At 45.5% G+C, this 25,672-nt stretch overlaps 1 protein-coding gene across 2 annotated transcripts in view; it reads left to right on the top strand.

Moving 5' to 3' along the window:
* The window catches only part of LZTR1 (leucine zipper like post translational regulator 1), a 238,383-nt gene that overhangs the window by 41,944 nt on the left and 170,767 nt on the right, over positions 1 to 25,672 (top strand). For both annotated transcript variants that reach the window (XM_085633897.1, XM_085633896.1), the window contains 2 exons: positions 4,457 to 4,536; positions 14,358 to 14,466. In XM_085633897.1, the coding sequence (XP_085490023.1) occupies positions 4,457 to 4,536; positions 14,358 to 14,466 (189 nt within the window). The remainder of the gene's footprint in view (positions 1 to 4,456; positions 4,537 to 14,357; positions 14,467 to 25,672) is intronic.

The raw sequence follows: 25,672 nt of genomic DNA, 5'->3' as shown, positions 1-25,672 counted from the left end.
ACCGAGCTGGTATTAGTATGCTCCTGGCTTTTGTCCTGACTGCTCTCCATAAAGTGAGAGGAATCCCTTTCAGACATTTCCCATGGAGTATTTGCCTCTCCCACCTGCAGCCACACGTGGCGGGGACTCAGAGGTATATAGGGGGGCTGGCTGGGCTGTGCTACAGAGGTGCCACTACTCCAGCCTGAAATCCGCAGCCCCCAGTCATGTGCCTGTCGCCAGACCTCACGGTTCACATCCAGTCTTTTGTGTCTGGGCTGCATGATCTGGCTCCTTGCCTGCGCCAGCACGGGCTCCGAGGTTCACAGCACAGAGCACCGATAATGCAGGCAGCCCACATCAGGGCTAAACTAGACCTCAGGGACATTCAGGGGATCCGATCCTCCCCACTTTGGCTGGTCGTAATCATGCCCAGCACACTGTCCTGCTCACGGTGGTTTGCCGCCTCTGCGGAGGCCCAGACCTTTGCTCTTTCTCTCCGCCCAATCCTGCTGGTAGAGCAGGATTACCCTCCCTTGCACATGCCGATGACCCACACATATGCACCATGAGGGAGCAATAGCGCTGTGCGCCTTACCATGCAGAGCCAGCAACAGGTATGGGTCACTGCTCAGCTATGCTGGAGGCTTGGCCACCATCGTGCGGTGATTGTGCTCGAATCATGGATCGGGATGTGGAGCTTCACAAACGTGCGTTCACTATCTTCCTGGGCAAGCCACTCTTTCCCCCCCCCCCCCCCTCCCCCCAGCCTACAAAGATTATATCGCCATTATACCAACATAACAGAAGACAATGTGTTTGATCCTCCATTCCATAAAGCTTACAATTAATTTTAAGTTTAGTTCTACTGGTTGCCTCGTTTTTCAAGCTCTAGTTCCAAGTGAGATAGCAGTGGATCTCAGGTGTACAGTATGCCCAGGATATAAATAAACAGAACTAGATCAAGATAGCACTCTATTGAAAAAAGAAAAATAAACCTTATATGCATTTTTCAAAGCCAGTGTTGATAATGTGCTATTACCCAGTTATGTGGCAAAAGGTGATCACATATTTAAATGGGCCCAAACATCCATTCTTCTGTAGGACTTCTGATCAGTTCCAAACCTTCAAGATATTGCAAGTACGGAATGACAGGAACAGTGCATCTTTTCAGGACAGTGCAGAGGGTGCAACATTGATTTTGGAGGCCAGTGATTCAACCCCTCCTTGAGTGAGAGTAGTGGTCGATGTGTAATCAGGATCTTCTATCATCAGCCGCAAAAACCTATTTTAAAAAAAATTCAAATGTGCCAAATCTCTCTTCTATAATGTAGTGAAGACAATATCTTACATTTATAAAGCTATGAGTCTTTTTTTATAGTATGTATCGCCCTAGGTTTGCACTAAAAAACAAAACCAGCATAGACCCCTTATGCTTAAGGGTACACACTTGATCTGACATTCAGATTAACAAAGTTTTAAGTGGAGTTATACGTAGATCTTCTAATAATTGAAAAAAAAAAAAAAAGCATTTTAAAACCAAAAAAAACACTGAAATTCACCAGGTCTAAGTAAATGAGATTAGTATGACTTGCAGTGCTGTAGATTTCATATGCCATTAGTGATGTAATATGTGCTAAATGTATTATTGGCTAATATTTACAATTTTTATTAACCTAATGTATAATGTATTTATATTCTGATATTATATTGGTAATTTATTATTATTTATTGGTCTAATTACCAAAGAGCAGTGCTTTTGTGATTCTTAGTCTTAGCTAAAGCTAGTCAAAGTTGTGTCAACATTAGCAGCTGTCTATGATGCCAATTTTGTGTTGAGAAAATTGTTGTCATTCATCTGCATATAAAGCAAGAGTCATACATGGTTTTCCAGAGCTTGGTTGCATGAGTGATATACAGTAGAAAGAGGATGGGCGAAGAGAGCTATCCGGGGAACCTCCATATGAGTTTTGAATGGGGCAGTCTTGTTTCCCCCATTGCTTGTCTGATATTGTTACATGTAGTATCATGTATCAGTTCACTCCCTAGGATAAGCTTTTGATCATCCTGATTCAAGCTTTCTGCAAAGTAAGGTCCAGGTATCCAAAATTGAAGAAGGCCTCCTATCACGGTCTTTTTCAGTGCCAGCACACTTTTTTATATCACAATCTTCAGGCTTTCTCTGTTCCAAGCGAAAGAGACTGGCTCATGAATAACCATCTGCCTGAAGACTAGTATCCTTTGTACCCACAGTTTCCAGTCACTGTAGAGAATATTGAATACTTTCTGCTTTCATGAGTTTCGTATAGTTCATATTGGTCAAAAATAGGATGGACCAGATCAAATCATTAACTACTTTACAATTTGAGTGAAATAACTTTTTAGTCCAGTCCTTCAAACCGGCCACTTAATGCATGGCGAGTCTTAAACTTTGCTTATTCAATCTTTAAGCTTCATAACATATATTATCCTAATAGCATCAATTACTTCTTTATAAGTATCTTGTCAACTAGCCATTTTGCATTCAGTTCACTAGCCAACAGTTTTTTTTATATTTCATGCCACCTTTAAAATCTTTGTCTATCAAGACTACACTCTTTCATCAATTTGCCACACGTTCTTAGAGGGTTAGAACAAATTTCTGAATTCAGGAGCAAGATCCTACTATCCAGATGGCATGTGCTGTGTTATCTTTCACGTCTGAGGCTCCACACTTTCTAGTGGCCCTTTTTAAAATAGCAATGCATTTACTGTTAGAAATGAGAATTGGAGTAAACACACTCACCACAGCACACAAAGCAATAGATGTCAGACACAGTTCCTTTGTAAAATGGGAACATTCTTTTGGAAAACATCAGGAAATGTAAATCACTGTGAACTGTGCAGCATATTTGTGGTTCTATATTAACTAGAAAGATAGCTGTGTTTAGTATTCAGGACAGAGTTTGGAATAGTTTTTATGGCTCATCAAAATATTATCAAAATTACATTTGTTAGAAAGTTAGGAAGTTTTAAAAATTGGGATACGTTGCTGTATGATGTTGGTAAAATCTTGATCCACCAGGCCTCTTTAGCTTTCTCTTTTCCATTGGCCTGCCGCTCTCTAGACTCCACTTAAGTTCCTGCTTTGTTTTTGCTTCTACGTTCAAAATATGTTTACCGTCTTTAAAGTTCGTTGTTATCATTTGAAATATAAATGCCTCTTGACACAGCTACTGATGGTTCACGTTCATATCATTTTTGTTTTCAGTAATAATTATCCTTCACAATTTTTCTTACACAAATAAAACATTTTTCTGCCCAAGATATGTAAATGTTTCATTGTCAAGATAAAGTCTAGCTTTTCATATTACTAGTTATCTCTCGCCTGTATAAGTATCCTACTTCCCCCCCGTATACCCCTCCCACACACATGCACAACAATGCTGCTCTGTGCTGCTTGTGCCCCCTCATAAGAAGTAAATCATTTGCTAACAGCCACCCTGTAAAATATGACACCACGACAAGGCTAGGTACAGGCAATCTAGGGAGTGCAGACTTTCCAATAGGCACCGCACTTTTGCTGCCACCATCTCCTTTGGACTTCAGACCCAGCTTAGCCTGCTCTCCCAATGCAGGTTTCTTCTTCTCTAGTACTTTCATTTTATCCACCAGGGCTGTCAAAGACTGTTTGATCTGGTAGTCACTCTCAGATTGCTTCTCACTGTACTATACCTGATGGAAAGTTTTAGTTGTCCTGTGATTACTTCGAGTTTAGTTCCTCTTTGCTTTCATAACTGCTTCTCCACATGCAAAGTTCTGGCTTCACATCGGTAATGACTTCTCTGGGAACACTTTCCTTTATATACAGCTTCTCCTTTCCTTGCTTCCTTTGAGCTTTCTGACCCTCTCACACATTGTTTCACCATTGTAGTGGATCACTTTAGTGTGCACCCGCCAAGGCTGTTCTTTTTGTTCCTATACTCTTGTTGGACTATGGGTCTCTTTTCCATATCTCTTACTACTACATTTTATCTTTTCTAGCTTCATACTTAGACATTTACTTCAGCTTCACCATCTCCCTAAATTGTGACAGGCTTCAACATTCTAAGGATGCAGTTGCATGTTTTTCCACCTTCACATGATTTCCATTGCTGGAGGGTAGTGAATGTGATTGGATTTTGTTTCTACCTTGTAGAAGACCTGTGTTAGAGTGCCCATACCTTCTGAGTAAGTCCCTAAAGCTGTATTTGGCCGTCTTTTGGTGCCTGTCATATTGCTTGGGTGATACATTCCACATTGCTCTTTTGACTCGGTCAGTGCCAATTTAGAAGGGCTCTTGTTCATCCGTCCGACCTATTATAATAGACCATTGAGCAGGAAGTTGAAAAAAGAGTGTGTTTATGGAAAACTCATTTGTTGAGCATTATTACTGTGTATGATGGATAGACTTACAGCAGAAGTTGAGAAAAAATCTGTTTGCTATTACACTCCACAGGGCCTTTACTACAGGGAGCCCTCCAGCGCCGAGATACCACCATTCAGCTGTTGTCTACGGGAGCAGCATGTTTGTGTTTGGTAAGTTGGTAATACTTTGAGAACTATGTTAGTTGACTACAGTTATGGTTGTGCTCTCTACTTCTCTATCGTTGTCTCACTGAACTCGAAAGTACATAGATTTGTTTGCCCTTCTTATTTCAGGACTGAAGCACACCAATTACAACATAGCATTTTCTTCAAACTTTTATGGCATTTTTAGGTCTCTCCTTCCAGACAGCACAATCTGTCTGGTTTGAAAAGACCTGTTGTGAGATTACCAAAAATTTACAGGGGCCTACATCCTGCCAATGCTTTCAATTGCTTGGCTTTGTTGTCGCTTTAATTTGCTTGCTTATTTGATGGTTTTCCTCATCCATCCTGTAGCGGTCCGTTCCATGGATCATAGCCTCTTTGCTGTACTTTTGACTGGATAACTTGTATCCATCCACTGCTCACTTTTAGAGAACTTTTTTGGGGGGGGTTAAGTACACCATGAGAGTGCTTGTGTTTTCCAGCTCTCTGCTTCATGTGCCCCTCTAGAAATGACTGCCAGCAGCGGTTGTGTCATCTTTATTTTTCATATGTGTTTTTTAACAATGCTGCACAGCATCGGGAAAATGACTTTGCTGTTTCCCCGACGCGGTTCAGCATCACCAAGAGGCATTGAAAAGCTAATAGGTCCCAAAGGTGAGACATATTGGCTTTGCCAGTCCTTGTTAAAATATACAGAAACATATTCATTGTTACAGATTAATGCAATTTCTGCTTGACTGTAGCTGTCACAATAACAAACAGAAAAGTAATGGGGTTCCAAGGGATTTTATAGACTCATTCCGGATTAAATCCCCTAGTCCACAAAGTCAAACAAAATAGATAATCCGGGGTCTGAATATACCAGCTATTGATTTAAGAAAGGAAGAGAAAGAACTGGACAGATTTGTCATCAAGCGAAAAACCACAAGGAACAATATAAGATCATAGAGTGAAGAGACCCTTGTCAGTGATTGGATTCCCATCACTCACCAACGAGATCATTATCATAATTTTGGTATCCAGCCAACCTTCCCTTGACCCTCTTAATCATAGAGGGGTCATGGGTGGTTATTATTCTCAAGGGAGTCTTATAGAAAAGACAAAAAGACAGAGAGAAATATTTAGCTCTCAAGAAACTTAGAAAACTTAGAAGGGAATCCCCAAGTCAATGTGGGAATGATGTATGCAGTGCAAACGTGTGTGTGTGGTTAAAAAAGAATTTGCAAAAGAAAAAACTATTTATTGGAACATCTATTGCAATCCTTATTAAAAACAGTGCAAAATGAGCAGTTGTGAAAAATCACTGCTTAAATAACGGTACTCATGTTTCAGCCTACTGGACAAATGGTCCGCGGCTTTCTTCAGGACCTGCCTGTTAATACTATTGCTACTGCAAAACCAAAGTAATATCATGAATATGAAACGTGAAAAAAGAAAACACAATATACATAAAGGTTGGAATTAATACAACCTCTGATGTCTTTTACTGATCCTACCGTATCAGCGAGATGTGTAGGACATCTGTAAGAGAAATTTAAAATTCACAACGTGGTACTCTTAATGACAAAACATAAAATTACAAAGTCTTCCAGCTGGTAAATATTCTGAGGTATATAGTATTATTAGCCTCAATATAGCTTCACGTCTATAATACACTTATAGTCAAAAATGTCTTTTGCTCACCCGTCTGATACGAGGACTGGACCTCACCTCGCCTGGTGCTAACTCAGGTCAATAGAGGCCCGCTCTAACCAAAATAAAGGGAAAAGGACAAGTGAAAGCAGAACTTAAGGTTCAAACTATTTAGCAGATCACTCCATATACCCAAATGTCTATATGTCAAAATAAACTCATCTCTGTCAACTAATCAGAGGGGTAAAACATCAACTACAATGTTGAATGTAAGATGAATATCCATTCTAAAACATAGCGAAAATCTGTGTACAGCTAGTATGACACATCTAATGACCCAGTGTGTACCGGTTGGTATATACCTTGCCAGTCTCATGAGTCAAACAGACGTTCAACTCTTTGTCAAAATCAGACAAGTTAATTTGGACGTTTATCCAAGAAGCTCCGCAGCCATCACATGTTGGAATAAGCTGTCCACGGTGCGAGAATGTGACTGAAAAACAGAACGCTTAATCCTTAGGACAAAAAGCGAGTGTTATCAGTCTATAAATCTTAAAAAGTCTAGGGGAATAGTCTGTGCACGTTGCTCGACTGTGACTAATTTAAGCAACTCATCCAGTGATGCCGTATTTTTACTGTTTGCCCAACGTGCACAAAAGCCAAAGACCTCCACCGGGTAGGCCAATAATATCGGGCATAGGGTCTATTCTAGAACCGCTATCCACATTTGTGGAACATTTTTTGAGACCAATAGTCCGGCGGATGCCAACATATCTGCAAGACACGAAAGATGTGCTACGACTACTGCCAGAAGTTGCATTCGACATGGAGTTAGACTATTTAGTCTCCTTCGATGTTGAATCATTATACACTTCTATCCCGGAAGATGAAACCTTAGATACGATTGCCACTATTTTATCTGATACAGATCTGGGCTCAATAACTCCGGTCCATTTTATTATGGCTTGCGCCCAACTGGCCATGAAGGACAATTTCTTTAGATTTGAAGAGACCCTCTACCTTTAGGTCTCTGGGACCAGTATGGGCAGCGTTTTTGCGCCTAGCCTGGCCAACCTATACGTCCATTCTTTTGAGCAACAGCATGTCCTTACACCGAACAATCCCTTCTATGAGTCTATCCGCTTATGGAAGCGGTATATTGACGATGTGCTGGTGGTTTGGCGAGGCAGCCCTGACTCTGTTGTACAATTTCAACAATGGTTGAATTCCAGGAATTAATTACTTAAATTTACAGTTGAGTTGGATAAAAACAGATTAGCATTCTTGGATCTCTCCATCTTCTCTACCTCTACGAGGTTAGAAAGCGAATTATATCGCAAGCCCATGGAGCGAAATTCTTTGTTGTGTTATGATAGTCAACATCCTAAATCTTTGCGTGATAACTTACTGTATGGACAGTTGCTTCGCGTTCGGATGAACTGTTCTACGATGGACAAATATAATGAACACGGAATGAATTTAGTTGATCAACTGAAAGCTAGAAAATTCCCGAAGAAATTGATCAAACGCTCCTTTAAACGTGCTACCAACAATAATCGTGAGGCACTACTTGAGCCACCTGTAGCGAAACCACCTTTGGGCCGCCTTACCTTTGTAAATACTTTCAGTACTTTAACTAATGGCATACAAAAATGTGTCCGGAAACATTGGTGCATTTTGAACAGCTGTACTGAGAAAATATCTCTTCCACTCTTCTCTTTGAAAAGAGGTACCAATCTAAGGGACAAACTAGTACATACTCGTCCCTTAGGTATGCCATCACGAGCTGTAGGAACTCTATGGGATCTCCCTGCTGTTCAAGACCACTTTCCTTGTGGTTTTTGTGCCATTTGCCCACAGACTCAACAATCAAAGACTGTAGATATAGGTACCAACAAACAGTGGGTGCAGACTAGTTTTACAAACTGTAATAGTGAGAACCTCATCTATTTGATTACCTGCCCCTGTAAGATCAGATATGTGGGCATGACGACTCGCAAAGTTAGATTACGTATGTTGGAACACAAGAGCACGTTCAGCTGCAAAAAGACAATCACTAAACTGACGAAACATTTTGTCGATTTTGACCATAAAGCAGAAGATTTCTCTTGGACAGTGTTGGAGAAACCCTACATACCCTCACACATCAGCGACGTGTCCCAATTTCTTTTCATGCGGGAATTAAAATGGGTCTTCAAATTAAGTAGTGACACGATAGGTTTGAATGATGCCATACCATGGTCTTTACTGCGTAAATAGAGGGATCTCTAGAGTTATGTTGAGGAATGAGGGGACATATTCTAGGCTTCTTTGGATCTATGTCTCCCGATCCAGAACTTTAACTTTGTTGACTTTTATCAACATCTAGCTTTTTGTGCAACATCAGAACAAATACCTGTCTTTATGTTTATAATTTCTAACACACGTGCTGACGAGGTATTTTAGCTCTGTGAAAAAGTAATGTAGTCTTTTGTTGTTGTGTTTAGGTCGTATTAAGATATGCGGTATATGAATAAATACAGCATAGATTATTATCCCATATCCGGAGTTATTAACCTGTTGCGATTAACCGGATACAATTAAAAAAACGACATCTCCCGATGAGTATGACGTAGATTTGTAGTTTTTGAGGCGTATTGACGCTGGTTTTATTTTTATGGGAGCATTTGATTACTGTTGACATAATACTTTCATCTAACTATCGCTGGCTTTTGAAATAACTAGAATTGCCTGAAAACGACAAGCCTTTTTTCTCATATTTATATGAACGTTTCGATCTTGTAAGGACTACATCGCCTGACTCCTTTGATGTCATTTTGTAGTTTTACGTGAATAAATACAGCATCGAATATTATCCCACATCCGGAGCTGTTAACCTGATGCTATGGACTTGTTACAATTAAAAACGACATCTCCCAATGAGTATGAGGTAGACTTGTAGTTTTTGAGGCGTATTGACGCTGGTTTTGTTTTTATGGGAGCATTTGATTGCTGTGGGCATAATACTTTCATCTAACCATTGCGTGTTTTTGAAATAACAGGAATTGCCTGAAAACGATAAAGCCTTTTTTTCTCATATTTGTATGAGCGTGACGATCTTGTAAGGACTACATTTCCCGACGCTTTTGACGTCATTTAGTAGTTTGACGTAACGTAGCCAGAGAGCGACCTGATGCTCTGAATTTGTTTCACCTGTGAACTATTGAGGATACAAAAGACCGACCGACCTTCCTGTACGTTACCTCAATACCCAGCTTGGTGTAAGCACGAGGCAACGACGGATAGGTAAGGGGCTGTTTTGGATTATGTTATGCTGAAAGTTGTTTTTTCGACCAAGTTTATTGCTTAAATTAGTCACAGTCGAGCAACGTGCACAGACTATTCTCCTAGACTTTTTAAGATTTAAAGATTTATAGACTGATAACACTCGCTTTTTGTCCTGAGGATTAAGCGTTCTGTTTTTCAGTCACATTCTCGCAGCGTGGACAGCTTATTCCAACATGTGATGGCTGCGGAGGTTCTTAGATAAACTTCCAAATTAACTTGTCAGATTTTGACAAAGAGATGAACGTCTGTTTGACTCATGAGACTGGCAAGGCATATACCAACCTGTACACACTGGGTCATTAGATGTATCATACTAGCTGCACACAATTTTCGCTATGTTTTAGAATGGATATCCATCTTACATCCAACATTGTAGTTGATGTTTTACCTCTCTGATTAGTTGACAGAGATGAGTTTTTGTTTTGATATATAGACGTTTGGGTATATGGAGTGATCTGCTAAATAGTTTGAACCTTAAGTTCTACTTTCACTTGTCCTTTTCCCTTTATTTTGGTTAGAGCGGGGCCTCTATTGACCTGAGTTGGCACCAGGCGAGGTGAGGTCCAGTCCTCGTATCAGACGGGTGAGCAAAATACATTTTTGACTATAAGTGTATTATAGACTTGAAGCTATATTGAGGCTAATAATACTATATACCTCAGAATATTTACCAGCTGGAAGGCTTTGTAATTTTATGTTTTGTCATTAAGAGTACCACGTTGTGAATTTTTAAATTTCTCTTACAGATGTCCTACACATCTCGCTGATACGGTAGGATCAGTAAAAGACATCAGAGGTTATATTAATTCCAACCTTTATGTATATTGTGTTTTCTTTTTTCACGTTTCACATTCATGATATTACTTTGGTTTTGCAGTAGCAATAGTATTAACAGACAGGTCATGAAGAAAGCCGCGGACCATTTGTCCAGTAGGCTGAAACATGTCGACTGTTATTTAAGCAGTGATTTTTCACAACTGCTCATTTTGCACTGTTTTTAGTAAGGATTGCAATAGATGTTCCAATAAATAGTTTTTTTCTTTTGCAAATTCTTTTTTAACCACACACACACGTTTGCACTGCACTCATCATTCCCACATTGATTTGGGGATTCCCTTCTAAGTTTTCTAAGTTTCTTGAGAGCTAAATATTTCTCTCTGTCTTTTTGTCTTTTCTATAAGACTCCCTTGAGAATAATAACCACCCATGACCCTTCTATGATCACGAGGGTCAAGGGAAGGTTGGATGGATACCCAAATGATGATAATGATCACGTTGGTGAGTGATGGGAATCCAATCACTGACAAGGGTCTCTTCACTCTATAATCTTATATTGTTCCTTGTGGTTTTTCTCTTGATGGCAAATCTGTTCAGTTCTTTCTCTTCCTTTCTTAAATCAATAGCTGTAGCTGTCACAACACATAAATCTCCCTAAAGAGTTTTGACATCCCACAGGTTAAATGCTCTTAATTTATTCTACTGTATTTATGGATGCTCATCAGTACATTTTCTTACATGTTTATGACTTCAACTGATTCCTCTTGAAGACTCTGGAAAGGTGGTGGTACATTTTATTGGATCAGCCCAGTAATAAATCAATGTTACAGGCATCTGCATAAGCTGTCAGGTACTTGACGGACTCTTTCTTATTTACAAATGAAATAGTAAATATTAGCAGTTTATACCACCAAGGTTCGTGAGGTAGTGTATTTTGTGAAGAGAGTCTATGGCCCTTAACATGTACATTTTAGCAGATACTAGGGAACGCACAAGTACCTGCCAGAGTAATACAATTACATTTTCACAGGAGGCAGAGGTGTAAATCGATGCGAAGTTGCTGTCTTGAGAAGCACTGTTGTTTTTTGTTGCATATTTGTTTATTTCTGGGTTGAACTATTTTGTGAAAATGAATAAAAACCTTCCTGTTGTATAGCCAGTCTGCCTAGACATGATTGAGCCGATCCCTCACAGTCGTTATGAAATGGTTAAGGAAAGAAATTTAAAGTGTTATCATTTTCACTTGGCAGGTATTGTTATGGGTATTTGTGGAGTGCACGACTCATACAGGAGGGTATCCTGGTGCTGTAAAGTAGGAGTGGCGTTGGCCAAGACTAGGTGAAGAGCCATGTCTTCAGTTTCTTGCGAAATTCAAGAACTGAGGAGCTCTGATGTGCAGGGGGAGGTCAATTCCAGGCTTTGGGAGCGTGATAGAAAAACCCGTCCACCAGATTTGGTTCTGCATATGTGGCGGATGTGTGTGAGTAGGAGTTTGACTGGTTGGAGGTGTGTGCTAGTTATTGCGATTCAGGTAGGTGGGGCCGTTGTGCTAGGCTTGGTATGTGTGCATGATTATTTTGAAGAGTTCCTGTTTGTGGATGGTGAGTCAGAGGAGGTCTTTGAGCTGCAGGGTAATGTGTGAGAAGGGAAGTCTGACGGAGTCGGGCAGTTGAATTCTGTATGGTCTGGAATCTTCTGGTCAGTTGCGCATTGATTCTTACGTATACTGCGTTACTGCAGTCCAGCTTGCTGGTGATGAGGGCCTGGGTGATGGTTCTGCAGGTATTGAAGGGAAGCGACTTGAAAATCTTCTTATGCATCTTGAGTGTGTGGAAACAGGAGGCAGAGACTGCTTTCATTTGGCCTGTCATATCTAGCTGGTTGTTGACTATTATTCAGAGGTTCTTCGCAGGGTTTAGTTGGGTGTGGGTCCGATATCAGCATGCCACCAGGTGGAGTCACATAGCAAGGCGTCTTTACCGAAGATGACTGCTTCCGCCTTGTCTGTGTTTAGCTTGAGGCAGTTGGTTTTAATCTATCTGGCGACTTGGGACATGCTGACAGAGAAGTTGGTTTAGGCGTTCAGTGTTTTGTCAGAGAGGGATAGGGCGAACTGGGTGTCCCCTTCATAGATTCTGTGCGCGCGAATGATGCTGTTGAGTGGAGCCATGTTGAACAGCATGGGACTGAGTGAGGATCTTTATGGTACTCTGCAAATAACTTTGGCTGCAGCCAAGGCAAAGGCAGTCAAGCTGACCGACTGGGTGCGGCCTGTGAGCAGAATGCTGGTCCTACATTTTGGCATTGTGTAGGTTTTGAATGAAGATGAGGGTAGTAGACGGTATCAAAGGTGGCAGAATGATCCAGAAGGATGGGGACAGTGGTGTCTCCTCTATTCATGATCAGTCAGATGTCATCCATGACTGCGATGAGAGTGGCTTCAGTGCTGTAGTTGGGTCTGAAGCCAGATTGGGTGGTGTCAAGAAAGTTGTCATTAAAATGGGCAGTTAGATGATTATGCATGATCATCTCTGACGTTTACCGGAAAGAGTAGCAGGGAGATGGGTCGTTAGCTGGCTAGTATTTTAGGGTTTGCTGAAGGCTTAACTTTGGCATGTTTTCATGTGTGCTGTCCCATTCTTTAGCGAATAGTTGATGAGGGCAGGGGTCAGATGGTGTTCTGGAGTGTATGGTATGCATGGTTGCTACAGTTTCCTGACTGGTGATGGTGGGCCAGGTGCTCAGGGTGGTCTTCTGGGCATTGAAAGTAATGGGTAAGGCGGCTGCAAGGATGGAGGGTTCCAGTTGAGGCTCAAAGTTGTTGTAGATATTGGAGATTTTGCTGAGTTCAGAGTTTTTGTGAGTGAGTGATGCTGATGGAGGTTACTGACAGAGTGGGGAAATCTTTCACCATGGCTAAGATTTCCTTGGTGCTATTGGTGCTCCTTTTCATGCACTCCGTGAGGGCAGAGCGTTTGGTGTGTCCATTTTTTTGGTGGTATTGTCTGTGGGCTGGTCTGTAGTAGCTCTTTTCAGTGTTGTCATGGCTTTGTCTCCATCAGCCTTCTAGCTGTTTGCAGTGGCGCTTGGTGAGTTTGAGCTCTTCTGTGTTTCTGCTTGCTTGTGGTCTGGCTTTGGTGGTCTTGGTTGGGGCCATTATGTCTGTGTGTGAGGTGATCCAGGCGTTGAAGTTGGAGATGGGTCTGGGGAGGCCATTGTTGAGGTGTTGTGGAGTAAGATCTCCAAGAATCCTCTGAGACCTTATTCCAATCCTGCATAGAGGGCTTGGAGATGGCATTTCTTTGGTGGGAAGGGATGGGCATGTTGAATTGGACATGGGCGTGATCGGACCAGGTGATGGGCGTGTGCTTGTCCACTTTGATTTCGCTGAAGCTGGTTAAGATGATGTCCAGTAGGTGTCCAGCGGCAAGTGTGGGGCCTTCTACTTGCTGGGCGAGTCCAAGGCATGTCAGATCCTCCAGAAGTTTGTCTGTGCTCCTCCAGGTGGTAGTTAAGTTAGCCGAGTAGGATGAAGACGCTGGAGTTGAGGAAGTGTGTTTCTAAACTGAGTGTTTTATCTGAGGACAAGTCACACGTTTGTGTGATGAAGATCGCACATTTCTGTGTGAGAATTTTGTTAACTGTTGCTTGTTGCATATCTGCATACATATTTGTGTTTCATGAAAAGGGAAATTATGTATCCAACTTGCTTTAGAAATACAGTTGTCAATATGTCGTTTTGCACTGGGGGAGTGTTCAAAGATGAGTTTTATGGAACGGTGAATATTATGGAAATCTTCATGAAACAACTTCCTCTTGTATACCTTTAAACTTACCCCGATGCGAGTGCCCATGAATGTGTTTAATTTTTTTTGTAATGCTTTCTGACTTTCCCAGCTATTCTCCCCCTTGTCCCCACCATCACTCTTCCCCTGCTCACTTCGGATCCAAGGACACTGTCAAACCCTCTGCTTTACGCCCCACACACACGTAACCCTGTCTTGTTGGTATGTCACATTGATTTGATACACCCATTTGTTCCTCAGGTGGTTACACAGGAGACATTTATTCAAACTCCATTTGTTCCTCAGGTGGTTACACAGGAGACATTTATTCAAACTCCAATCTGAAGAACAAGAATGATCTGTTTGAATACAAGTTTGCTACTGGACAATGGACAGAGTGGAAGGTTGAAGGCAGGTGAGCTCATCATGCTGCATTTCAAGTACAGCAGGTTCAGGTATTAAAACTGCAGCTGCCAGGCAAATGTTTTGGTGCTTATGAGAACTTTACTACCTTTCTTTTTATAGCATTCATTGTAATTTACTCAATGAGAGCATTCTAACATGAGGCTACCACCTTGATGTTTATGAAGCACCTGAAGAATTCTAATAAACATTGAGGTACAGAGACTGGGAGAAGACATTAGATGTTTTGGCTTCATGTTTGAATCTTGCAGAACTCTTAATTTAATATGTTGTGCTCTCCTGGCATGCTAGATTATAAAAGATACATTTTTGTGAAGTGCTGTACTCAACGCAAGTAGGCCAAATACAGTGTATGTGTCTGTCTCAGGTTTCTGCTTTGCTTTCAGATGAAGACATGCATGCCATCTGGCTCATCTAATCTTATCAGTTAAACAGTGAAGCCCTAGTATTGCTTAAGTCAACAATGGTGGCTTTATAGTGGGTTGACTTGTTTCTTTACACTGGAATATACTATGATCCCCTGATCTCCAGGTTGGATACCACACTCAATATCGAGTTATTAGAGTTGTGAATTACTGTGTTAAATCCACTTATTCCAAAAAATGATAGCCATACTCAAACTTGTCTTCTATTTTAAATTCATTTAACACCAACTAATCCCTGTGATTTAAGGGTTCAAACTACCGGGATACAATCTGAATTTCAAATGAACAACAGCTCTTTGTCCAACAACCACCAACAACGTACTTTCTAAAAAATATTAGTGTGGTAAGATGTATATTCAAATTTGAGATATGGCTCATTACGAAAAATGATGATTGGAAGATAATTTCAGCAATGTACAAGCTCTTTCAACAAACCAAAATGGTAATGAAAAAAGCAAAACAAAAAAAGGGGAGAGAGTGTTATGTCACTCCTTTTCAGAGGAAGAATGGGAAATTATACATACAAGGGTATGTATCTCAACTAGAAATACATCGAGTATAGATGCTATGACCAAGGTGAGGCTCCTCTGGTTCTAAAACCCAGCAAATTGCATGAGTGGGATAAGCAGTATTCCAATTGCAATTGGAAGGATTGAGAAACCAACATTAATATAGCAGATAAAAAATGGTAATTACCTAAATTGGGCTCTAGTACTACACCCCATGCATGAAATGTTTCATACATTTATCTTGGGATTCCTAACATATGCTATTCTGGATCTGCCTAATGACCAAATTTGTACACTACATTGTCTTAAAAGTAGGCATTGGTGCTATGTGCAGCAACCAAGGTATTACATCTTTGAAGGGGTAAGGTTTGGGAGATACTAGTGTTTTTTTTTGTTTTTTTAATTCTGTTTATTGAACATCAAACATATACAGATAATCAATTGCACATTTTAAGGGAACCGTGTAATTTACAAGCATTGGTGTTTCGTCTCATGTTATCGCAATTGGCAACAATACATCATGCAATTGGTTTCAGATCGTCAAGTGTTCATCAAGGGAGGGAACATTAGGGGGTTCATTAGGGGGTTCGCACACTCCTCCCCGATATACATTCCACTTGGTCCAGATTGCTATCCATTTCCTGAGGCATCCACGGGCAACGTACACTGTTTTCTCTCTTGCCATACACCATTAGGGGTTCATTAGGGGGTTCGCACACTCCTCCCCGATGTACATTCCACTTGGTCCAGATTGCTATCCATTTCCTGAGGCATCCACGGGCAACGTACACTGTTTTCTCTCTTGCCATACACCAATCCATGTCCTCCCTCCACCCCCACCCCTTTATCGTTGGAGGTGCCGCAGCCCCCCAGAGTCTCGCTATGTTTCGCTTGGCGATCATCTGCCCAAGTGTGACCCAGAGTCTCCCTTTTACATTCAGGTCTGTGGGCTCCCAGATATTCAAAAGGCATCTTTTAACTTCCGGCCGAAGGGTCACCCCCCAGACCACACTCATGCATTCGAGGATTTTTCTCCAGAAGTCCTGAATCAGCGGTCACTCCCAAATTACGTGCAGAAAGGTACCCTCCAGCCCGCATCGCCTCTTACACATCCCATTCTCACTTCTACCCATGAGCATTAGCTGCCGCCCCGAGAGGTAAACCCTGTGTAGAATTTTTAGTTGTACCAACCTCAATTTCGCCGAAATGGTGACTTCTTTAGGGGAGGAAAGTGCCTCTTGCCACTCTTCATCGTCAATTTCCAGACCGTCCCTCCCCCATTTCTCCCTAAGTGTTCTCAAAGGGTCTGGAGTGTGATGAACGAGTTTTTTGTATGTGAGGGATATGCTTTTTTCTGGCAGGTGTCCGTCAAGCAGTCTATCCTCGAGAGGAGAGGACTCTGGTAGCGACGTTCCAGACGGAATGTTAGCCTGCAGGGAGTGTTTGACCTGCGCCTATCTAAAATATTCCGAGTCGGCCATCTCGTACATTTGTTGTAGCGAGGTGAAGGTCACCACCCCACTCCGCCCCCAGAGGTCCCTTATATGTGAGATACCTATGAGGTCCCATTTGTCGAACCCTTTAGTACGTCCTAGTGTTCCCAGCTGTTCCGAGTCCCAAAGGGGATTCGCAAACGTGAGTCTGTTGGCCCATCCCAGATTACGGTTAACCACGTGCCATACTTGCACCGCGTGTCTGGTAGGTCCAGTAAGCGGAAACTTAGCCGGTCTAGAGTATAGCGCTCTCGTAAAATCCCCTCCCGGTAGCAGCCATCTATCCATACCGTAGGCTGGGTCATCCCCGTTTCCATACAGACATTGATTTATGGCGGATAATTGCGCTGCCCAATAGCATTTTTTGATGTCAGGAAGGGCATTACCCCCGTCATACCATCCAAGAGTTGGCTTCCGGAGTGCTATGCGCGGTTTCCCGTCCCATAGTAGATCCCTTTGTAGGGCTTCGATGTCTTTAAAGAAAGTGTGTGGGACCGGGTCAGGGTAGTTCTGAAGGGCATATAGAAATCGGGGTAATGCCATCCTTTTGAAAAGCGCTGCCCGCCCAAGGAGAGATATGGGTAGTGTTTTCCACGTGTTGGTGTCCCGTCTGAGCCTCTGCAAGGGCGGGAGGAGGTTCCGCTCATATCGTATCTTGGCATCCGTAGTGACGAATACGCCAAGATATTTGAATACCTCGACCGCTATCTGGATTGGGCAGTTCACGGGTAGGGATGGGGCCTTCCCATGGAGGACATATAGCAACGACTTGCTCCAGTTAATTTGGAAGCCCGAGTTTCTTCCAAAACTGGCAAAGATGTCCAACACCACCCTCAGCGATCGCGGAGGGGACGCAAGATAAAGAAGGATGTCGTCCGCATATAATGAGATCCGGTCCTCCCATCCCTCGGTCCATCGAAGTCCCCGGATCGAAGCATCGCTTCGTATCCAGGTTGCGAGTGGCTCAAGGCAGAGTGCGAACAGGAGTGGCGATAGTGGACACCCCTGTCTGGTCCCCCTTCCTAGTGTGAACACGTCTGAGATTTTGTTGTTGACCGCCACTTGGGCCAGTGGCTCCGCATATAAAAGTTGTACCCACCCTATAAATTTGGGGCCAAAGCCCATCTTTTTGAGGACTGCAAAGAGGTATGCCCATTCCAAAGTGTCGAACGCCATAGTCGCGTCCAGGGAGACCACTATCGCGTCTTCCTGGATACCAGGGCAGCGCCCCAGCACTCCATGGAGACGCCGCAGATTAAGGGCCGTATTTCGGTGAGGCATAACGCCCGATTGGTCTGGGTGTACCAGCTTAGATATAATCAGCCGAAGTCTATTGGCCAGGAGCTTGGCGAGTATCTTGGGTTCCGCGTTTAGCAGGGATATCGGTCTGTACGAGGCGCATTCGTCTTTTGGCTTCCCTTCCTTGGGAATGGTAACCAGCGTAGCTATACGTTGGTCTCTTGGCAGTTTCCCTATTTTTCTGCTGTCCTCGTACATCCTTTTCAGATAAGGCGCCACTATATCTGGCTTAAGCTTGTATAATTCAATGGGGATGCCATTGGGGCCTAGCGCCTTTCCCGTGTGGAGATATCTTATCGCTTTGGCTAACTCGTCATTTGTGAGATCACTCTCCAAGACTTCACGATCGTGTCCAGGGGGGCCGGTAGATGAATATCTGCTAAGAAGTCAGAGGAGTCTTCTTCCGTGAGTTCCGAGCCCCTCTGGTACACTCTTTCGAAGTGCATCGCGAACTCTCTGGCTATATCGTGGGGCTCAGTGAGCACCCCTCCCGTACTACTTTTTAGTTCAGACACCACTCTTTGCGCTCTCTCTTTTTTATCCAACCAGGCTATCATTTTACCCGCTTCGTCACCCTGATCATATATCCGCCCGTCTCTGTCTCTTGCAAGGGTTTTCTCAGCATCGGTCGCAATTGCTTTATACTCGGCCGCTTTTATTTGTAGTTAATGAGACATGGCTGGGTCCGAGTCGTGCCCCGCCCTCTCCTAAAGGCGGAGGAGGTCATGTTCAATCTCAATCAGCGGTCTTTCTTTGTCTTTGCGCATACCCGCCAGGGCTGATATTGCGTGTCCCCGTAGAACCGTCTTAAATGCTTCCCACAGAGTAGTGGGGGAGTTCACCGTACCTTCGTTGTCTAATAAGTATTGGTCAATTGCACGCACCAGCGCGGATTTGGTATCTTGATCATTTTGATACCAGGGATTTATCGGCACAACACAGCCAATTTTCTTTTCTCCTATGGTGAGGTGGACCCATATGGGGGAGTGGTCAGAGACACCCCTCGCTAAGTGCTTGATTTCACGCGTGGTCACGTCCTCCTGAGGGGGTGCGAGCACTTAGTCAATCCTCGAGAGGGTATGGTGCGACCCCGAAAAAAAGTGTATTCCCGAAAAGTGGGGTGGCGCTGCCTCCAGAGGTCAATAAGGCCAAACGCCTCAAGAAAGTTGGGGAGCCATTGCTGCCCCGCGCCAATTTCTCGCGGTGGGTGTCTGTCCGTCCAACGCCCCGGACGCGACTGAGTTAAAATCTCCCCCAATCACAAGATGTCCCTCAGGCAGGGAGAGCAGAAATGTACCACAATCCTTATAGGATTGAACCTGTAGACCTGAGGGGATGTAAGCAGCCACTAATGTGAGTGTGCGCCCCTCCCATTTCCCCGAGACCGCAGCGAAGCATCCCAACGGGTCGGCCCACGTGTGTTGTGTATTGAGGGGAAAGGTGTGCCTGAGAAGGATACCCACCCCTCGGGACCCCGTTGTGAAACCGGCGTGCGCCACCATTCTGTAGCCCCATCTATTAAGCGTTTTACAGGTATTACCAATTAGATGTGTCTCCTGGAGCAGTGCAGCATCTGGCAAGTGTCTCTTGAGTTGTTGTAGCACTATGCACCTTTTTATTTTGTCACCCAACCCATTGACGTTCCAGCTTATGAGTTTGAAACTTTTATCCCAATGCATACCAATTACAATAGTAGAATTCTCTGAACCATCCATCAAGCCTGTGACCCGACCCCTTAACTAAAGACTGTAAAGTGCATGACCAAAGTGGAAACTCCCCCGTTCCCTCCCCCCCACAACCAACAATAAACAATGTAAAACCCACACTCTTCCAATCCCCCAAGTTTCACCCCCCCTCCCTTCTACCCTGCCACGTAGGTTTAAAACTGCCCACATCCCCAACTAGCAGAGTGCCTATCGCCCCAGTAACTAGACAACTGTGTCGTGGGGAAGTGGGCTGGAGCCAACTCTGGCCGCCTGAGGTCCCCCCCCCTGTATTGCTCAAAGAAGTGTCAAGTACGAGATCTAAGGGTAGTGACCCAGTATATGAAGCAGTCATGATACGCAGCCCTGGAGTGCACTTTGCATATTGCATTTATCATTTGGGTTAGACTAATGTTCGGGTGTACTCCCAGCACTTGCAAAAAGTTCCATCAAAGTTAAGAGGCCATCTTTCAGTTCAATGAGGCCCCAATGTCCGCCACCCCATATTCTAACAATATGTCTAGTTATACATTACGGTTTGACGGCATTGTCTCCGGCTTCAGTTCTGGAACCCCTGGTCCATTAGTCTCTCTGTGCCGCTGGCAAACCCGGACTGCTGGACCTTGATCTCCAGGAGCGCATGCTGCGTCTTTCTCTTGTCAGACCGTTCCCCGGGCGATCCCGGTTCGCGGGTTTTAGGCTCCTTCCGTTCTCCCCCAGCCATAGATGTCTTCTTCTGCTCCGCTTTCCCATCCAACCAATCCTGCACCTCAAGGGGGTTGGTGAAGAAGAGCGACTTTCCATCCGCGAGTATTTTTAGCTTAGCTGGTGTAGGAGAGTGGCATCGACTGCATAGTTGCCCCCAACTTTTCGCTGATGTTTTGACTGTTTTTTTTACTCTAGCCAGGCTGTGGCCCTGCTATCCAGGACCCCAGCCTATCTGCTTCCTCTCTAAACTGATGTGAGTACCCTAGGTACATCCCAATTGGATACTGAGGACACCCTATTAGCCCCTTGTAGATGGTACCCAGGGCATGGGTCCCTCAGAGGCCTCCCAGGGGCTGCAGCACTTATTGTGCCACCCCTGGGACAGCCATACAAACTGACACCACCAGACCACTACTGTAGTCTGGGTAAGGTGGTGCTGGCACCCCTTACAGGGATATAGGTATCCTGTATCCCACTTAATACAACACATATATCCTCATAGGTCACCCCTAAGGCAGGCCTTGCTAATCCTACAAGGCAGGGTGCTGAGATATGTGTGAGGGGGAACCCCTACCTGAGTAGGGCCCCTCTGCAACCTTCGTAAAACTACTGCTGGGTTGTTTGTAGTGCAGCCATACCATATACTCTTAACCGCATTATAAGTAATCGCGATAGCGTGATAACTTGAGAATGGCTACACAGAACCATATCGTGTTTGGTGTCAAACATGTAGGAATCATACCCCCAATCCAGCCATGGGAGTGAGGGCATGATTCCCCCCTGCTATAGGGGCGATGTGGGAAAAGCGGCAGAATTTAGACACCAATTTAAAAGTGCACACGTAGTACAAAATGGATGCTACCTGCCACCCACACGACTCTGGCTGCCTGTTGCTGGGCAGAACTCCAGCCACGGCAGCTGGGCAATAGGGATCTTGATGCAGGGAGGTGCTCCCACCTCCCCAGACAGACTATGTGGATTGGAACTGGGTGGGTGCACCATAGGATGTCTTTCAGACCTGCACGTAGGCTTCTCCAGTGCCTACTTCTGCATACACCGCCTCAAACCGGTTCAGGGGCATTCTGTCCTCTGCCCAGGTGGGAAACCACTCAAAGAATGAGGGTCTAGCCATCCTTTCCCGCCTGAACTCTCATTGGTGGGCTCTGATCTGGACACTCCCCTAATCTTTGGATAAAGGTGAATACAGGGTCCCCAGAGCCTCAGATTATTCTTGGACTTTACAGACTTGAACTTCGACTTGCTGCCGCACAGCTAAAGGAAGAAATCTCCCTTGGGGTAAAGGAGTTACCCCCTGCTTGGCAGGCACCTGAAACACTGCAAGTGACCCGGTTGGAACTTCACTGCTCCTACGGACATCGACGACTCTTTCCTACCTTGAGGTGGGTTTCCAAGCATCCCAGAGGCCAGTGAGTGTGCACAGCAAAGATCAGCACCGTGGACCCTGTGGTTGCCGAGATCCCCAATACACCAGGACACCGGCCACCTCTTGCACAGCACACGACCCCGACGAGTGGGGAAGTTGTGCTTTGGCCCATTATTGAGCCAACCTCTCCGCATCATCTGTGCCAAAGATCGACGCCCTAGCCCGCTCCGGCGACCCATGGGCGCATCTTTACGCACGCCAAATTGCTGCCTCCCGCGGTCCCTTGTCTCTCGACTGGTGGGCCCTGGCGGAGGTCAATCTTCGCTTCCAAGAGGTCCCCTGGTTGCTCCAGGCCTGCTCTTCAGTCTCCTCGTTGGAGACCTCGCTCAGACCTTGTGGGTCTGCACCAGTAGCTGTTTTGTGATTCTTGCGTGGGTTGCGGTTGCCAAGGCTTAGTGGATCCAATCCGGACACTAACACCGCAGCGACCCTCATCCTTCGTGGGACAGTCTCCCTCAAGAAGCTGGCCTTCCTTGACGCCTCCTGGACCCCGTGGCTGACTATCTAAGCTACACCTCTTCCACCTGGAAGCACCCGACATTGAAGGGCTTTTTCTCCTGAGCCCCCTGGTCACTGTGCCGTGACCCAGACTCTGTCCCCACTGCTTTCAGGTCCTTCTCTTCAAGATCTACATCTTCAATCTTCACGACATCGACTACGCTTCTTGCTAGCAGCAGTTCTTCACGTTTTGCCATTGAAAATCAGCCCGCGACCCGACATCGAAAACGACCTATGCACCTGGCTTCCCTGGGGCAGGTAGCAGTGGTACCTCGGTACTCTCGTGGGAGTGGGCCCTTCAAAAGCTTAACTCTAAAGTCTTGAACTTGAACTCCTCCTAGAAGTGTTTTTAATCTTGTAAAATTCAACCGCAACATTCTCCATAGGCTTTAATAGAGATCCCGACAGTAGCTTCTGCCACTGCACGCGTCTCCCGTGGGTCCCCTTCCTCACTACCTTGGGTGGTTTCACAAGGGGCCAGCGACCCTAAATGCCCTAGGCATTGTCTGTAGAATTGTCGTGGTTCTTATACCACTTTTTTGATATATGGTTTGGTCGCCCCCTGGGGCCCTATGATTCCAGTGCTATTTATTGAAACTATCAATGCTTGTTTGAATTGTATCTTTACCTCCAGCCTCATAAAGAGACTAGTGGGATTATTCTTAGAATAAATACATATATTTTATATATATACCTGTGTGGACTACTCTTTAATTTGGTTATTCAAGAGGTTATCTATGGTAAAACAATACGCTTAACACTCCTTCAAGACTTAGCCTGAAGGCTGCTCTCCACAGCTACCACTAGGATAGCTTTCTTTAAAGGTTGTCTTTTAACCTATCACCATAAGAGTCGAATTGGACTGGTGCAAGGTGTCCCCTATAACTAGTGGACAGCATATGCCAGGCCAACTTCTCACAGCTGGGAAGAACATCATATATTTAAGGCCACATTGTCGAAGAGTTGCCTTCACCCCTTCGAAGGATCGCCGTTCCTGTTGGACCTTGAGAGTGAAGTCTGGGAAAAACCGGATATTGGCGTTGTCGTAGTGTAGGTCCCCTTGGACCCTCGCTGCCTGCAGTATAGCATCACGGTCTCTGTAGTTGAGGATCTTTGCAATAATTGTCCTGGGGGCCGCGCCTGGCCTGGGTTTGGGGACCGGCGCTCTGTGTGCTCTTTCCACCATGAAGAGCGAGGTGAGCCGCTTTGGTTTGAGGTGATTTAGGATGAGGTCTTCAAGGAAGAGGTCGACGCTCGGTCCCTCCAGGACCCCTACCACTCTAATGTTACTGCGGCAGGCCCACCCTTCTGATCCTCCAGCTTAAGGGCCATTTGGCGGTGTTGGTGGGTCAGGGCGTTAAGTCGCTCTTCCAGGTTTTTGGTAGTTGTCTGGAGGTCCAATACGCTGGTTTCGTTCGCTTTGACTCTATCCGCCGTTTTGCTCATGTCTGCTCTCATCAAGTTCATTTCGATGGACATTTTGTCCATTTTTGTTTCGAGGGTGGTTCCCAGCCCCCTGATGGCTGCCATGATAGACTGGAGAGACGGTTCCGTTTCGCCCGGCTGGTCCCCCCTACACCCCATTATCCTGCGACGCCGTTTTTGGGACTGCATATTTGTCCAACTTATTAGATTGCACTGTTGTGGCGTTCTTGGGTTTCATGGTAACGGACCGATGGTTGTATGTGCGCCCCTCCAGGGGGCACCCCTCCCTTTGAGATGTTAGGCTCTGCTAGGGCGATTACAGTCACTGCGATCCCGTCTGCCAGGCGTCACCTTCTGCTTTCTCAGCTGCAGGTCGTGTGGCTGGCAAGGCGGACCCCACCCTAACAGCCAGAGGTATCCGGACTTAGATCCAGGTGACAGCGCCGTCCAGCAACTTGGTTATGAGCTTATGAAATAAGATATTCCCTCCGGCGCTCGTCGGACCCCGGTGGTGAGGAGGATTCGCGATTACAAGCCGCAATCCCTTGTCTCGTTGTTTCTCAGTCCAGTGGGAGGGCGGCACGTCCTACACCCTGGCCGCTCCAGGCGCGTCTCGTGGCCTCAGCACGGTGTGCTCCCGCAATTTTCACCTTTGTCTTCTCTGGCTGTAGCTTTTCCACCTCTGGCGGTGGGCTGGGCCCACCCTCGTTAAGTTGGTATGTGTGCGTCCCGCACCGCCAGCCGTGCTCCTCTCTGTGTACCCTCCGTTTCTGGTCAGGAGACCAGCAGGGGTCTATGCAGTATATGAGGGGTCAACTCCCCTCTGATCTTGCCCCAGGTTAGTTCAGCCCTCAGCTCCAGCCGCCTCAGGGAACCGCCCCGAGGATACACCACAATTGAAATCGCCCCCTGGGCTATGTTTGCGGCCTGATCTGGATTCCGGCCAACGCACCTGCGATGAAGCACCCTGGGGGGTGAGGGGGATATACCCCGCCTCAGTACGTGCGCTCAGCGACAGCAACAACGCGGGAGGTGCGGTAAGTGGGCCCACGCAGCCCGCCGGATGCGCGCCACTCCTCCCGTTCGGCCAGCGCTGTGTCTTATGCCAAGTCTCTTAACTGAGGGGCCGCCAGAGTTCAGAGCATGCAGATAGGGGAAAGCTCACCCGCTGGTGAGGAACACCGCCGCTCATCCGTTCCGCCGTGGGTGGCGGCTCCTCCACAGGCCTCCCGGAGCGTAGCCGGCCGCCTGCCGGCCTATACTTGATTACCCCTGGGGGGGGAGGGCCCGGTTCTCAAAGCCGTCTTCACCCGTTGCGAGGCGTGCAGCGCTGACGCCGAACACCGCCTCGGCAGTCCTTCGGCCGCGCTCCTCCCCACACGCTGCCGGCGCCGCGCCCTCCGAGGCACAGCGCGTCCCCCCGGCAGCGATTTGGACCACGATTTTTGCAGGGTCCGGGTCTGTCCTGCCTCCGCAATTCCCTGGCGCAGTTCAGATCTCGTCTTGTAGGATTATTGCCGGAGATTTGAGGGGATTTGGGCCTCTGCTCCGGCGGAGCTACTCGCTTGCTGTTGGGGCCAAGCCACGCCCCGGGAGATACTAGTGTTGGAGAGACTTTCTAAATCCGTTGACAGACATCAGGAAACCTATACGGTGCATAGGCACCCTTTATTGTATATTTCATACATATCCCA

The sequence above is a fragment of the Triturus cristatus genome, chromosome 11 (genome assembly GCF_964204655.1).
Source record: "Triturus cristatus chromosome 11, aTriCri1.1, whole genome shotgun sequence".
Classification (NCBI taxonomy): Eukaryota; Metazoa; Chordata; class Amphibia; order Caudata; family Salamandridae; genus Triturus; species Triturus cristatus.
This window is presented reverse-complemented; position numbering and strand designations above follow the sequence as displayed.